The sequence below is a fragment of the Manihot esculenta genome, chromosome 1 (assembly GCF_001659605.2).
Source record: "Manihot esculenta cultivar AM560-2 chromosome 1, M.esculenta_v8, whole genome shotgun sequence".
NCBI lineage: Eukaryota > Viridiplantae > Streptophyta > Magnoliopsida > Malpighiales > Euphorbiaceae > Manihot > Manihot esculenta.
Window position 1 is genome coordinate 12523236 of NC_035161.2, and position 16955 is coordinate 12540190.

The 16955-nt window shown below is 33.1% G+C and overlaps 1 protein-coding gene and 1 non-coding gene across 6 annotated transcripts; both read left to right on the plus strand.

Annotated features, from left to right (window-relative positions):
- Nucleotides 1-3150: 3150 nt before the first annotated feature.
- LOC110606300 lies at nt 3151-10452 on the plus strand. 5 transcript variants are annotated; one of them, XM_043954990.1, is made up of 9 exons: nt 3151-3397; nt 3663-3830; nt 3932-3949; nt 4586-5261; nt 8118-8441; nt 8554-8680; nt 8949-9242; nt 9587-9691; nt 9798-10452. In XM_043954990.1, exons 2-9 carry the CDS (start codon nt 3701-3703, stop codon nt 10302-10304), a joined length of 2181 nt encoding a protein of 726 aa, XP_043810925.1. In that variant the 5' UTR covers nt 3151-3397; nt 3663-3700; the 3' UTR covers nt 10305-10452. The 5 variants fall into 5 exon arrangements, with proteins under 5 accessions (XP_043810925.1, XP_043810926.1, XP_043810916.1 ...); XM_043954991.1 differs by having other exon boundaries at nt 3691-3830; XM_043954981.1 differs by lacking the exon at nt 3151-3397 and adding an exon at nt 3457-3590 and having other exon boundaries at nt 3691-3830.
- Nucleotides 10453-11643: 1191 nt separating this feature from the next.
- Nucleotides 11644-11714, plus strand: TRNAG-CCC. Its single transcript has one exon. It is a non-coding gene; the product is annotated as a tRNA-Gly (tRNA).
- The last annotated feature ends 5241 nt before the right edge of the window (nt 11715-16955 follow it).

A 16955-nucleotide genomic window follows, 5' to 3' on the forward strand; every position in this document is an offset into this window, starting at 1 on the left:
AGCTTGGTGAATGAAAGAAAAAGTTTAAAATTTTTATATAAATGATTGATCATGTATGGGATTAAACAGGTATACAAAATGTATGTTAGGCTTGCTACGGGTCCCGGCGACCTTATATCGATCTGAATCCTAGCGCCGGTAGCGGTCCGGTTTCCGGGTCGTTACAGCAAGAACTGTCTTTCCCTTACTCAGCTTTATAACCTCTTATTGAAGTGAACTGAGCATTGCACTCAGTTCATCAATCTTCATTATGGCATCAGACATTCCAAGAGGATTGTCTCCTTCATAATAAGGTCCTTCTACAGCTACCATTACCTTATCTACATTCCTTGTGTTCCTATCTTGTCTAGAAGACTATCCTCCAGTCTTATTCTTGATCTTATACCATTCAGGGTAGCCTATTAGTTTGAAGTAGCTCTCTCTGACATGACTATTCATGTCACAATAAGAGTAGTGTCCTTTCCTGGACTCAAACTTCCTTTGTTTCCCTTGAAATTGTCCCTGTGCTTTATTAAGCAGGACTAGAGAATCCATATTGTTGCTCATGGTTCCTAAAACTTCCTTTTGGGACTTAAATTTGAGTACCATAGAATATGCCTTATTCACAAAAGGCAGGGGGTCCAATCTAAGGATCTGGTCCCTCACAGGGTTGTAAGCACCATCAAGTCCCATGAGAAATTGCATGAGTTTGTTTCTACTATTAATCGCATATATAGCCTTTGAAGTACTACAAGTACAGGGAGGCAGGGTCTCCATAGATCCCAACTCATCCCACAGCCTCTTGATTCTTGTGAAATAGACTGATACAGAGGCATTTTCTTGCACAATCAAGAAAATTTTCCTATGTGATTGATATATCATCATACCATTACATTCCTCGAACTTCTCAGTAATTTCGAGCCACAGGTCACGAGCAGAGGTTGTGTAGATGAAGCCATCTACAAGATCCTTGGATATCAAGTTCAATATCCAAGATGTGACCATAAAGTCACATTTTCTCCACAGCTCATACTGTTTGGAGTATGGATCTAGCGCAATAATAGTACCTTCTATAAAGCCTAACTTCTCCGTGGCTCCTAAATCTACTTTGATAGCTCTATGTCAGGTCTAAAGTTGGTCCCTATTAGAGGAGCAGAGACGAGAACCATATCTGGATAATCCGACAATTGCAAGGTGAGTAGATCTCCAAACGTTTGCACCGCCATTTTTAATTTATTGGACATTAAAGCTCTTTCCTCTTTGCTCCCTTCACCGTGTTCTTGCATTTTTGTAAGGATCGGCTAACATGCACCACAAATCTTGAGAGAAGAAAAGAATCGGAAGGAGCAGCTATTATTGAAACCCTAGCTGTGGCTCTGATACCATGAAAGGAAGTATTGAGAGAAAAAAAGAGAAAAGATAGATTTATTGTCTCAATGAGAAAATGAAAAAATATTTGTGTACAACGGTCAGAAACCCTTCTTGTAGGGTTGAGCACAATATGAAAGAGGTCCCTAAAATATTGACCAATTAAAAACAAAAAGTAAAAAGACAAAAATATAAAATAAAATATAAAAATAGTTAGAAATAATTCTTTATATTTTTTTCTTTTAATAAAAAAATATTTTTTATTAACTAAATTTTTTAAATATTTTAAATATTAAAAAAATATAAAAAATATTTTTTAAAAAATATATTCCTTGAAACACCGGAGTATGAGGGCTTTTTGCAAAATTAGGGGTGGGAGAAAACTTATTTGTGGATTTAGGGTTGGAGATAAATTATTTGCGGATTTGGGGTTGGACTGCCACGTGGCAGTCAAAAAGAAAACTTGACGCCTGTTTAACAGGCGCCAGGGCCTGGCGCCATTTAAAATGGGCCAGGCATTATTTTTTTTTTTTTAAGAATGGTGGCGCCAGGCCATTCTTTTTTTTTATTATTTTTTATTTACAAAATTATAAAATAATATTATTATATAATTAAAAATTACTCATATTATTTAACAATAATATTATATATTATTTAAAATATTATAATTATATTAATTAATTAATATATGAGTGTATAAATATTTAAAATTATAAAAATTAAATTTATTTTTATTAGACTGCTATTATGCAGTCGTACAGAATAATATTAATATCCTAATATTTTAGAAAATTATGAAATATACCATTCTAAGTGGCGCCAGGCCATTATTTATTTTATTTATTTTTTATTTATTAAAATATTATAATTATATTAATTAATTAATATATGAGTGTATAAATATTTAAAATTATAAAAATTAAATTTATTTTTATTGAATTGCTATTATTCAGTCGTACATAATAATATTAATGTCATATTTTAGAGAGTTATGAAATATATTATTATATAATTTGATAACTGCCGGACTTTTCTCACTCTAAGGAAAATTAAACCCGAAAAAGTGAAATAGGTCTAAGGTCTCAGAAACCCACTTTATTTAGCCGGTCCAGCATATTCGGTCCTGATCCAGACACGGGACAGATCGGGTTGCCTGCGAGTCTGGATCCAGCACGAGGAGTCCAGCCTTGTGATGTGACTTGAAGAAGGACAGTAAACCCAGTCAATTCGCAGCTCTGCTCGACGCTGAAAAAATTAAATAACCGTCTGACGTGAAAAGAGTCTTGACATTTCCGTACTAACGATCTAAATAGTTTCGGTTGTAATTAAATAATATTAGATATTTTTATAATAATAATTTTTTTATAATTTTAATATATTAATATTGAATAAATTTTATTATTAATTTTTAAATAAAAAATTACTGTAATTTATAATTTCATAATTATAAAATTAATATTATACTGCGATTAGATATATAAAAAGCAAATTGTAATTAGATATATAAAAATAATTTAATAATGTTATATATATTTATTTAATGATAAAATTTTTAATTATTTTAATAAATTAATACAATAATATTATTATTAAATAATATCAGTAATTTTTTAATTATATAATAATATTATTTTATAATTTTATAAAAAAATAAAAAAAAATAAAGAATAGCCCGGCGCCACTCTAAGTGGCGCAGGCCATTCTAGAAAAAAAAAAATGTCTGGCGCCATTTTAAATGGCGCCAGGCCCTGGCGCCATTTTAAATGGCGCCAGGCCCTGGCACCGATTAAACAAGCGGCAGGTTTTCTTTTCTTTTCGGCTGCCGCTTGGCAGTCCAACCCTAAATCCGCAAATACGCTTCGGTTAAAAACGCTCCATGTCTCTAACTCTCTCTTAATTCCAACCATAATCCGCTTAAAAAGCTTCAAAAGAATAATCCTTCGCTGCCCGTTTTAGCTTTCCCTGGTACCAAACACACCGTTTTGTGTACATTACAGTGTCTCTTCATTCTCCCGCGTTCCCCCTCGCGGCTTTTTGCAGGAAATAACAGGTGTTTAGGAATTCTTGTTTATTTATTTTCATTTTTATTCATTAACATAATAGATTTGTTTGAATTTTAAAGATAATGTTGATAATGATAGATAAGGAAAAAAATGATAATAAATAGGGAAATGAGATTAGATTACATGTTGGGAAGAAAAGTGCATGTGATTGATTGTGATGAAAATGTGCTTTTGTATGCTGTAGGTGTTGCTGAATTCTTTAATTTGTATTTGCTTATGTTCTCGATCAAATGGGTTTTCTTGGATTTTTAGGTGATGTTTGCTTGTTATGCTGGAACAGAAAAAAAAAGATGATGAGCAAAAATGAAGAGGTGGAATTCGTTGAAAGAAGAACAAGTGGTAGGTGTAAAAGTGAAGAGCTAGTTGATTTGGAGCAGAAAGGTCCTGGATATTGCCATAGGGCAGATGAGAATGGAATAGGTATAACAAAGTCACTGTATACTGAGTCATTTAACTAGATGATTTTCTTTAATGCATTCGACTTCTGTGTGCTGATTTTCTGTTACAACATTTTTTAACAGGGGATGAAAGTACTCATGGTAAGTGCTGGTCAGAGATGATAGTATAGAGAAAATACTTGATAAATGTTCATCATGGCTTTGTAACCAATTATGTTATTCATTTAGGATTACCAAATACACACACACCCAGACACACGCATATATATGAAGATGATATAATTAATATTTTAAGGTTCTGCATATATCTCCCTAATATTACAACTATTAATCAGTAATAGGTGCAAACAAAAGAGTTTCTAATAAACCCATGAGGGAGGAGAGTTGGAACTGTGTTCTCTTGAGAGGTTGTTGTACTAAGTGCAATAAGTGAATTGAGTTGTAGAAAAATCTATTTAATTATGTTTATCTGATGATGGAGACTGTGTAATTGTTCTTGGCCTTGACTGCTGCAACATGCTTTCAATTTTCAGGAAAAAGAAGATATGGATATAAATCTGGCATTTGTATTGACAAAAATTCTAGTTGTGCCCTTTTTTTAGTTTTATGTATGGATGATACTGAAAGCCTGTAGTTTCTAAATGTTTTAAATGTCAATTCTAAGAGGTGGGTGAATAGAAATTATCATTCAATTTGTAAACATATTGCATCCCTAACTGTGGTTATTAAATCTTTAGACAGATGTTGAAGTTGATTATGTGTTTCCCTTCATTTTAGGCAGTGAGAGACCCTTACTAGTAGACATTGTGGAGATTATTGACAGTGATGATGATTCTTCTCCTTGTGAAATTTTGGGTGCTAAAGTGATGCCTATGGCACCACAAGTGCACAATGCACATTCAGCGCAAGAAATTTCTGAACTTGGGACTGAAGTGCTTAAAAGAAAATTGCTTTCAAGTGTCAAGGCAGGAGGGAATGATAATAATCAAGATATTGTGGACAGTTGTACAGGTGGTAAACTTAAGATGACAAAAAGTGAAAAGATTATCCACAAGCTTAATAGCTCTCCTGCCATGGATAGTTCAGTAGCAAACAGTGGAAGGGAATTTTCTCCATCAATGCCAACTGTTTTGTTACAAGGTGAAGAGAATATTGGGGTAGATAGTGAATCTCAAAACGGGTCTGACAGTTCAAGTTCCTCTGGCTCAGAAGATGAATGGGATTTCTCAGTAGATTTTTCTTCAATGATTAAGAATTGGCAACAAGGGCGCGTACATGGAGCTCGTAAAAGGGGGGAGCTTGCCACAGACATGGTTACCACATTTAAGAAAGATGGAGAACTTTGTATGGAGGTTGTTTGTTCTCTAGACAGGCAGAAAACATCTGTGAGGAAATTGATTTATGGCACTTCAGCCACCGAATATCAAGATCATAACAAGTTAGCTGTGACCAGGTATGACTAGGCTCTCATTTTCTTTGCTTTTTTCCCCTTTAATTGATATTGCCATTAATTGTGATCCTAGTTTGAGAATTTCTTGTTCATCGGAGCACATTTTTACTATAAAACATGTTTCTTGACATTGTTCATCAATTCTTATGACTATGCAAGGATGCAATTTAATTTTCTCAGCGACAAATGCTAATACACTGAAAAATCTAAGTGAACTTGATTTAAACTGATTTACTTATGGTCTTCATCTCCCCCTCCCCTTCTTCTTAGTTTTGATCAGGGCTTCAAAAATAAAGAATTTATTGTTCAATCAAAGAGGAAAAGATTTATGATTTCTGAGTTGTATCAGAGATGTTTCTGTTGTGTTTTATTTACCAAATATATGTTTCAAATATAGCAAAGTTAATTGAATAAAATAAAATTTTTTTTCTACATTATTTACAACAAATTTAGTAATGATTAAAATTTGCATTTCATACTAACTATGCAAATCCAGTTCTTTTAAAAATTTCACATAAATTTTTTTTCTGTATATTTACTATTGTAACTTTAGAAATGGAACATTATTCGTTGTAACATTAGAAACAAATATATTGTCTGTTTCAAATTCTTAGAAAATTAACTTTTTTCTCTATTGCATTGAATGCGATTTTGGCAGCAGACAAACCATTATTTCAAATTTAGAAACAGATAGCCTGTCCTTTTATAATTGCATACCTAATATTATTGTAAATTAATTTGAAAACAGATAAGAGATGCATTAAAAATTTAGAACAGTACCATAATAAAATTTTCACCACGTTACATGCAACACAATAATAAAATTTCTTATTTTATTTATTGCAAATTTAGAACAGTACCATAATAAAATTTTCACCATGTTACATACAACACCATATAAAATTTCTTATTTTATTTATTGCAAATTTAGAACAGTATCATAAATTTGTTGCTAATTTAGAAATAGATGTATAGAATGTTGCAAAATCCTTAACATAATATTTTTCCCTGTATTATTTATTTTAAATTTAGAAATGCACCACAAATTTAAAAATAGATATCCAGTCTATTAACAAATTTCATAATTAAAATATGTATTCTCTCTTTTATCTATTGAAAATTTAGAAAAGGATGAAAAAAAAAATCCATTTCTAAATTAACAACTGAATTTCTTTTTTGTTTGTAAATTAGAAATGCACTTTTTTATTGTTTTTAATTCATTTGTGTAATGAGAAAGAAAAAACACTGCCCACCTTCCTTCTCCAAATCACAAAATGTAATTTTTTTTTTCTTCCTAATCTAAATTCTGTTGCCTAGCTTCTCTCCCTTGAGTTCTCTCACCGTTCGTGACCCTCAATATTTGTCATTAGTATTCATCCATCACTGGTTGCATTTGCTGTGGTTGTCAGTCTCTCTCTCTCTCTCTCTTCTCTCTCTCTCTCTCTCTCTCTCTCTCTTATTTTGTAGGTAAACTTGTACAAAATTATTGATAAAATGTTATTGAGATGATTGGGATTTTCTTATTGGAATTCTTGTTTTAGTTGAATTTTTTATGCAATGTATTCTTCAGTACTTGAGGTAATTCTGCATACTTCTAGATTTATATTTACAGTTTGTTTATTATTGAATATGCAACATGAACCTTTTTTATGCTTGTCCATGTAAGAGTAATACTTACTATAGTTTTGGAGGTAACAAAACTAGTGGAGAGGCGATAAAAAGATCTAGTGCACTTACATATTGTTTTTCAAGATGCTATTCATTATAAGGGATAAGGTAAAATGGTTACATCTATGCTTTGAGAATCCTTTTCTCAGGTTAGAATTGAAAATTATGTTGGGTTTTCATTTCTTAATATTCTTGTATATTTGCAATTTAGTTCTATAACTATGCACATAATCCCTTCAAAACATCCCAAGCCAGTTCTTAAAAGGGCTTCTTAAGAACTACTGCCTACACTGGCTATGTATTGAATGGTTATAAATTTCACAAAGGAAGTTAAGGTTCAGATTGGGCAATGATGAATATCAATTTATGCATAACGGGAGCAAAACACACTATTAATGAGAGTAACTATTATGAATGGTTAGCAGAATTTCTAAGCTTGGAGTGGCATTAGTAATCAAGAGAACTTTCTTGTTTAAATGCATGACTAGTTTGAGCCAAATCCGACAATGGATATGAGAACAAAGATTCATCAACAATATAAACTTGTGGAAGTTAATCAAAAGTGATCCTTCAATAGGTATGAATTATTTATTATCACCTTCCAAGCTATTCAAGTTAATAATATCATATATGCAAGCTTAAGGTGTGACAATCCTGATTGATGAGCAATATTCAAAAAATAAAAGTTATCTTTTCAATAGGATGGAATAGAAGTCCCTTTGATGTAGATATATGCTGACAATTCGAAATAATATTTTAATGATCCAAGTGGTCCACTTGTCGAAATTGATGATTGCTGGGCAGTCCAAGCTTAAGGCGCTTCAAAAGGCCGATTGGAAGCTAGGTCAGCTATTAAGCTTCATAAAGAAGTGATCATGACAACTCCTTTGTCATGTGAAGTACCTTCTAAAAACATGATGAAATAGAAGTACCTTCAATATAGTAGGAAGATGCTAATGATTGACAATAACATTTGAATGATCCAAAGGAGACTAATTGAGATTTATGATAAAGAAGAGCCCAAACTTGAATAAAAAAGTCATGATCAAGATCACGAATATGATGTTAATAGTGAATGTTAAGGTATTTGTATGAATAAATGTGTTGTTGATGATTAAAAAAATACTAATAGTAGATCAACATTCAAGTAGTTTTCTGTAAATATGCCTTTATAAGTTTTACTTATTGAAGCAGCACACAAGGTGTCAGATGGGACGAGCCCAATGATCAGGGAGACATGTCTGCACAGATTGAGCATGAGGTTCCTTCACCTTCTACTGCGAGGTCTAGTCCAGCACTAGTTGGATCTTCACCTTCTGCATTACCTCATGCATTACTGCCATCTGTAGCACTTACATCTGGATCTGCTCCCTTATCATCGTTTGTTTCAGCTGGTACCTCATCCATTCCACCGATAGGCGGAGCACCCACATCATTTTCTCCAACGTCATCTGTGGATGCCATATCACTTACTCGCTCTCATGTGAGAACACCAATAAAGCTTGTGAATAATGCGTAAGTATTAAAAGTTTTATTATGTATAATTGTCGGATATTTGGAAACAGGTTGTTTTATTTACTGTTGCTAACTACTTAAACAATCTATTATTGTCTTTATCTGTGTATAGATTACATCCGTCTGATGTTTGCGCCCGGAAGATTACATCCATATTTAAGATAAGATTGGATAAAGATGGCTATTGTTGGAAGAGCGTCTCCAAGGAGACAAAAGATTTGTATTGGGAAGAATTTCAGGTAATAGCTGAAATGTAAAAAACTTAGTTGGATATAAAATGTTAGTGTTAAAAATGAAAAAGAATATTCAAACAATTAAAATCATATTATTTTTCCATCTAGTTAATGAAAAACGATTTAGATATACGTTGATATTTGAATTGGCTTATTTTGTTTTGAATAACTTGTAATGAGGCAGGATTGTCAATAATTAGAGGAAAATTATACTGAAATTTTTTATTAAAATGTGCACTTACCAATCAAATTGCCTTTTCTTTTTGTCCTATAGAAACACTTCATTTGGGATGAGACAAATTCATCTCTTATAAAGATTGCTTGGCAACGCAAGGCTGCAGAGCGATATAGGTCGCTCATGTGCTCCTTTAGGAAGGGGAAAGAGAAGTCTATGCACGTGCCTGATATTACATGGCAAAAATGGAATGAGGCATGGAGCACTGAAGATTTCAAATCACGGAGTAAGCAATTTTCAGCAAATCGTCGCAGTGAGACTGGAGGACCTGGATCTGGTATATCTCGTCACTCAGGGGGCTCAATTTCCCACACGGCACATGCAGAGAGATTGGTAAGGCAATTAAATCTGATTATTAAAGAAAATGACTAAGTTACCTCCAATAAGAGTAAAGTAATTTTATCATTTTATGTAAATTTTAATCCAAGTTAGCAAATTTAAAATACGTTTAGTAAAATTTAGCATATAATCAATAATAAGTGAGAACCACTTACTTTTCTATAAGCATGGCTAATGTATATTTAATTGTTAATGATGTTTATAAGGTATTCCATAGGTTTTTATTTTAACTCAAGTGTTAATTGAGATAATCTCAAGTAGTATAGGTATATAAGTTCATATTTGGTCGTAATTTATCCAAGTTAATCGTAAATAACAGAGTCCATGTAATTTTTCAGCGAAAGAGTCTTGGTCGAGAACCTCTTCCCTATGAGCTTTTTAAGGTGACCCATACTAGGAAAGGCACCTCTGATCTTGTTGATGCACGGGCACAATCAATTAAGGTAAGTAAACAAGTGTCTAAAAGATTCCATTTTATTCATTATTTGCATGATGAGTATATTCAATTGCTTTGACAATGAAATTTAACCAGTTAATTGCGTTATACAGGATGCATTTCTTGCACTTAAGAACCATTCATCTCAGCCACAAGAGGGCTGCAGTGAGCCTCCAATTGTGGATGAGGTGATGCTATACTATCAAGCTGTAGGAGGCAACAAGAAGCGACGAGTATATGGAGTAGGATCCCAAGCATCAACTTTCTACTCACAGTCATTTCACACATCTTTCTCTTCTACAACATCTCGTGTGCAGTCCGAGGCTCTGAGGGATGAGCTTCGACAACTGCACCAGACAGTTGATGTGCTGCAGCAGGGGAATCAGAAGCTACGACAAAGTTTGGCTGCTATGGAGGAGAGAAACCAGCAATGTGAGCAACTGATGGAGAAGAGAGAGAAGCAACGCGAGGAGCTGATTCAGGAGTGCTTGCATCGAATGCAGGAGATGATGAAGATGGAAACTAAGTTCTCTCACATATCACATTCTACGGCCCTGGATCATGACACTACACTTGAGGATGGCACTGGAAATGGTGATGTTAGCCTTGATGAGCATTAACTTTTATATGAATAATTTTGATTAACATATATGAATTTCTGCACATATTTTGATCATAAACAGTCCCTTAGTTTTTTCTAAGTAAGAATGGATTTGAAAATTGATTTGGACTGGTTACCAAAATTAGTAATGGATTCTGTTGTTTTCTGAACTAGAAATAGACAAATCAAATAGATTCATTTTGAAATGAATTAGCAAGTCAAGTTAATTATTTGAGAATGGAAATGGATGTTTCACATTATTGAAAGATGAAAACTAGAACGGATTAATATAAGTAGCACAAAAACTGCAGAAACCAAAGACCAAAAAATAAACTACTATAAAAAAATAAAACCAAGAATTGGAAGTTGATGCTCCTCTTAATTTCCTTGGTCTTGAGGATTTTTGAAGTTGAATATGATTTACTCCATCCTTCTTTTTAAGAAAAGAAATGGAAACCCTTCTATTAAAATAATTTTTTATCTATGCTTTTTACTTATTATAGTGATCCTTAAATGTATCTTTCTTAATATCATAGATCTTTATATGTTAAAAAGTTATATCATAGTTTTTTTTTTTTTTCAAATTATCTTTTTGATTCGATAATGTATTTATCTCAAAATCTTTTTATTCTTTTATTTGAAATTAAATTTTTTTTAAAAAAAAATCAATAAAAGTGATGTGTAATTGTTCAAGAATTCGTTCAAATTCTTTTGCAAATAAAGTTTTGGAGCTGTTATTGAATCTTCTCTCATTAGGTTGGAAGTAAATAATTCTCTTTTATTATATCCCTTTCTAATATTTTTCTTTCTTAATTAGTAAATTACTATCAAGCATTTTATCAAAATTAATTATATAGTCTCTATTACTTAATCACTCAAATAAAATATTTTTATATTTTATAAAAGTCAAACTTTTTTACGTATTTTAATTGATTAAAAATTAATCAATTTATTTAAAAAAAATTGAACAATATGTATAGATAAAATCATAACTAAATAATATATAATTAAAATTATAAAGATTAAATATAATAAATTTTCAAGAATAAAATAACTTCAGTAATGTCTCCAGTGACTGAACAACTAAAAAGTTAAAAATTAAATAATTAATTTTGACAAAACACAAAAACTAGGTAATAATTCACTTTCTTAATTTTTTTCCACTTTTATTTATTTATTTATGTATAGAAAGATTAAATACTATATGATATTTTAAGTAAAATAATCTAATTAAAAAAATTAAATTATTTAAATAAAATAACTTTCAAAAGAAAAAGTGATTTTTCACAAAATTTAAATTTTTTTGTAGAAATGTAAGTTCTTTGAATAATTAAAGGGAGCGTGAGAATAACAAGCGAGCGCATCTGGTGTAGTGGTATCATAGTACCCTCCCACGGTACTGACCGGGGTTCGATTCCCCGGATGCGCATTACTTTTTAATATTATTAAAAACATTTACTATTAATTAATATAGTTTGTTTAGATAAAATTACATTATGCTATATGTATAAATATTTTTTTTTTTTGGAAAATGAGAGGCTTGTAATACATTTAATATTTACAAATTCTAAAACGTTTGGATGCCTTTTACTTTTGTTGCTTTTTAAATACTACCCATTTACAATATTCTACGCTTTACATCGAGCACGTTACTAATTTAAATATAAAAATAATTATTTATAAACACTAATCATCTCTTTTTTTTTAACATATTGTAAGATCTTATTAAGAGCATATTCAAAAACTGTCAAATCATATTAAGAGTACGTTCGATAACATCATATAAAAATAAGAAAGATTTACAATTTAATCCATGGATATTGCCATTATTAACAAGTCAATTCCTACATTTTTAAAAACCTATTAAAACGTTTTTATTTTTTTTCTCAGTCAGCGAAATAGTCATTAAGTTATCTTTTTTGTTAAAAATAGATAAAAGACGAGAGAATAAAATTTTAAATTCCAATTTTGCCCTTGAAAAAACCCCTTATTTAGTTCTTGAATATTGCTATTATTAATAAGTCAATCTCTACATTTTCAAAAATTTATTAAAATGTCCCTATCATTTTTTTTTCATCAACAAAATAGTCATTCCTCCTCCTCCTCAAAAAAGAAGAAGAATATGATGATGAAGAAGGAGAAAAAGAAGAAAAAGAAGAAAAGAAAAAGAATAAGAAAAAGAAAAGAAAGAGAAAAAAAAAATGATGATAATGATGATGAAAAAAAGAACAAGAAGAATCTCATCCACCTCCTCCTTAAAGAAGAAGAAGAATAAGAAGAAAAATTGAAGAATAATCAAAGAAGAAAAAGAAAAAGAAGAACCAAAGAAGAAGAAAAACGAGGAGGAAGAGGAAAAAAGGGAGGTAATTTGAAATAAAACCATTTTAATAGATTTTTGAAAATGCAGAAACTGACTTATTACTAATGACAGTATCTAGAGATTAAATTCTAAATCTCCCTATTATGTTTTTTAAAACACATACAATAGTGATACTCATGAATTATGATTTCATTGTACCATCAAAATTTCAAATAAAACTCACATACTTGACAAGTTTAACAAAGTAGTCCTTAACCAAAGTCCCATCATACAATAACAACATATAAGGAGATTTACAATTTAGTCCCTGTATATTGTCACTATTAACAAGTCAGTCCTTGCATTTTTAAAAATCTATTAAAACGTCATTATCTTTTCTCTCCGTCAACAAAATAGTTCTTCCGTCTATTTCTGCCGTTAAAAATATAACAAAATATCAAATTACCCCTTTTCTTTTCCTCCTCCTTCTTCATTGATTCTTCCTTCTCTTCTTCTTTTTCTTAGGTTCTTCTTTTTCTTCTTCTTTGATTCTTTTTCAATTTTTCTTTTTTATTCTTCTTCTTTAAGGAGGAGGAGGATATTTTTCTTCTTTTTCTTCTTCTTCATCATCATCTTCTTCTCCTCTTTTTTCTTCTTCACCATCATCATCTTCTTCTCCTTCATCATCGAGGAGAAGGAGGATGAACTATTTCGTTGACGGAAAAAAATGATAAGGACATTTTAATAGACATGAGAAAAGATAATGACGTTTTAATAAATCTTTGAAAATGTAGAGACTGACTTGTTAATAATAGAAATATCCAAAAACTAAATAAGAGATTTTATTTGAGGAAAAAATTAGATTTTAAAATTTTTTTCTCTCATTCGTTATCTATTTTTAACACAAAGCATGATAGAAGGACTATTTCGTTGACAAAGAGAAAAGTTAAAGACGTTTTAATAGGTTTCTGAAAATGTAGAAACTGACTTGTTAATAATGACAATACCTAGGAACTAAAATGTAAATCTCCCTAAAATATATTCAGTTCAATATTAGGTGAAAGAAATTGGGTGTTTGATTGGGTTTGGGATATAGAGGGAAGGAGTCGGGTCTGATTCGAAAGAGGCTGGAGGTGGGTCTTAAACGAAAGGAGATGTATGATAAAGGACTATTTAGACTCCGTCATGAGTTTTAACCAATATCGTTTGGCTAAGACGAAATAAGAGAAAAGATAGGATGAAAGACCAAAAGTCTTATTGAAATTCCTCAAAGATTGAAAAGTGTCTTTCTAATAGCCAAGGGAGGCTATTTATAATAGAAATAAAATCCCAATATGCAAAATTATGAAAATACCCAAATTATCTAAAAAAATAATTAAACTGCAAAATTGACCCCCTAAATGATGGAATTTCCATATCGAACTTTATGATAGGCCTACGGCCCTCGTCACACTTTTAAAAGTCGTGCGTCTCGAAATTCCCTTTTCAAAAAGCTATCGTGGGTCTCTATTGGATGTCGGCAGCAACAGTTAGGCCCGGTCCAAGTTTGCCGTAAAGTCTAAGGTTAACTGCTCCATATCATTCCCTTCCACTTGTAAAGAACTCGACCTCGAGTTGTCTTCAGCAGGATAGTACTGAAATAGATCCGCCACGTTAAACGTCTTGAAAATTTTCATCTTATGTGGAAGGTCAAGAACATAGGCATTGTCATTAATCTTTTAAATGATCCGGAATGGACCAATCTTCTTGGCGTCCAGCTTTTTCTGTCCTCCACCACGTTCCTTGCGTAAATACACCATAACTTGATCACCGATATTGAAGGATTTGAAACGCCTATGTTTATCAGCTGTAGCTTTATATTTATCATTGGCTTCCGTAAGGCATTGTTGTACTTGCTTGAAAATATCCACGTGCTGCTTTGCCAGGTTGCTTGCTGCAAGACTGTTGTGATAACCTGTGGGAAGTGCGATAAGATCAACTGTATGCGCTGGGACTTTCCTGTACACAATAGCAAACGGTGACATCTTTGTGGAGTTGTGAATCACACTATTGTAAGCAAATTCTGCTTGGGCAAGAGCAAGATCCCAAGCAGTTTTCTTGTTACTGCAGATGCAGCGTAGAAGATTGTCAAGCGTTCGGTTCACGATTTCAGTTTGTCCATCAGTTTGGGGATGGGCATCACTGCTGTATCGAAGTTCAGTCCCAAAATGTTTCCATAAAGTCACCCAGAAGTGAGCTAGAAACTTCACATCTCTGTCAGAAGTAATGGTCTTGGGGACACCATGTAAGCGAACAATCTCCTGGAAAAACAGTTTTGCTACATGAGAAGCATCATTAGTTTTCTTACAGGGAATGAAATGCGCCATTTTAGAGAACCTGTCAACAACAACAAAAATGGAATCAGATCCACGTTGAGTACGTGGAAGACCAAGAATAAAATCCATAGACAAGTCCTCCCAAGGATGGGCTGGAATAGGCAGTGGAGTGTATAGGCCTGTATTCTGCGAATGTCCCTTCTGAGTTTGACACACTGGGCACTTCTGAACCATCCGACCTGTATCCTTTTTTAATTGAGACCAGTAAAAATGCTCCTCCAACCCAGCAATAGTCTTGTCACGCCCCAAATGACCACTCAAACCTCCTCCAAAGATCTCGCGAATGAACTTTTCCCGCAAGGAAGATCGAGGGATGCATAACCTGTTCTCCTTAAAAAGAAAGTCATCATGTATCAAGAACCCATCAGTAGGCTGGTGAGTCTGGACTCTAGCCCATATATAAGCAAAATCATCATCTATAGCATACAAATCCTTCAGGAATTCAAAACCTACAATCCCCTTATTAACTGTAATCAACAGAGTAGCCCTCCTACTCAAAGCATCTGCCACCTTATTACTATGGCCAACCTTATGTTTGATGACATAATGAAAGGCTCCAAAGTAAGCTGCCCATCGGGCATGCATCTTATTCATATGTTTTTTAGTTTTAAAATGGATCAGAGACTGATGATCTGTGTGAATAATAAATTCTCGTCCCATCAAATACTGCTCCCAAGTTTTAAAAGCCCGGAATACTGCATATAGTTCCTGCTCATAAGTAGACCACTTCTTTCTAGCTTCATTCAGTTTCTCACTAAAGAAGGCAATAGGCCTTTGAGCCTTGGACTTTACGGTAAACTTGGACCGGGCCTAACTTTTGCTGCCGACATTCGATAGAGACTCACGATAGCTTTTCGGAAAGGGAATTTCGAGACGCACGACTTTCAAAAGTGTGACAAAGGCCATAGGCCTGTCACAAAGTTTGAAATGAAAATTCCATCATTTAGGGGTTCAATTTTACAGTTTAATTATTTTTTTAGATAATTTGGGTATTTTCGTAATTTTTTCATATTAGGGTTTTATTTCTATTATAAATAGCCTCCCTTGGCTATTAGAAAGACACTTTTCAATCTTTGAGGAATTTCAATAAGACTTTTGGTCTTTCATCCTATCTTTTCTCTTATTTCGTCTTAGCCAAACGATATTGGTTAAAACTCCTGACGGAGTCTAAATAGTCCTTTATCAGATTCTCACAACTGCAGCTATCTATAATTAGCCTGCAAATTGCCTCTCCTACTCGACACTTTGCCTGGAAAATCTTCCTCCTTTGTGTCTCGTCCTCCTGTTTTGTTGTGCATAAGATCTTTTTCACCACATAAGTGACCTCTCCATCTTCAGAACCAGCAATAGATCCATCATCGTCATCCTCTTCCTCGTCAGTTTCAGCCACTTGCTCAACTATATTAACCTACCGGCGGTCAGTATTAACTCCTCTACGTTCTTGACAATTATTCGATCGATGACCAGATTGCCTGCACCAGTAACATATGTCTCCCATTGGCTTCTGATAAGGATTGGTCCTGCCTCCTTTGTCTGTTGTAGTAGTGACTGCCTTGCCCTTATTGTCTCTCCTTTCTTCCATGGTATTCGGAGGGTTGCCATAGTTTACAACCTTAGAAGGCTGCCCGCTATAGTTGCCTCTATATTGCTGCGTCCCTGTTGAACCAGAATTTCTATAATTGAAATTTCGGTTGTACTGCTGCTGTCGTGGCTGCCAATCAACACGCTCTTCTGCCCTTTTTGCCATTTCAATAGCGTCTGCCAAGGTGAAAATCGCTGCTACTCTCATTATACAACGAATTTCATGATTCAGCCCCCTCTGATAATGAGCAACCTGTTGGGCCTCGTTCTCATAGTTTTCACATCTCGCCTGCAGCCTTAAAAACTCCTCGGTATACTCATCCACCCTTCGGTTCCCTTGTACACAGTCATGATACCGGTTATATAAGACCTTAGCGTGATCGCTAGGCAAGAACCGTTGTTCAAACATCTGCTT

Excerpts from the sequence above, each read along its gene's own strand:
- LOC110606300 (XM_043954981.1), top strand. The coding sequence starts at position 3,568 with ATGAAAATGTGCTTTTGTATGCT. Across the intron at positions 3,591-3,690 it reads AAAATGTGCTTTTGTATGCT|AAAAAAAAAGATGATGAGCA; the intron begins GTAGGTGTTGCT and ends ATGCTGGAACAG. Across the intron at positions 8,681-8,948 it reads TGTATTGGGAAGAATTTCAG|AAACACTTCATTTGGGATGA; the intron begins GTAATAGCTGAA and ends TTTGTCCTATAG.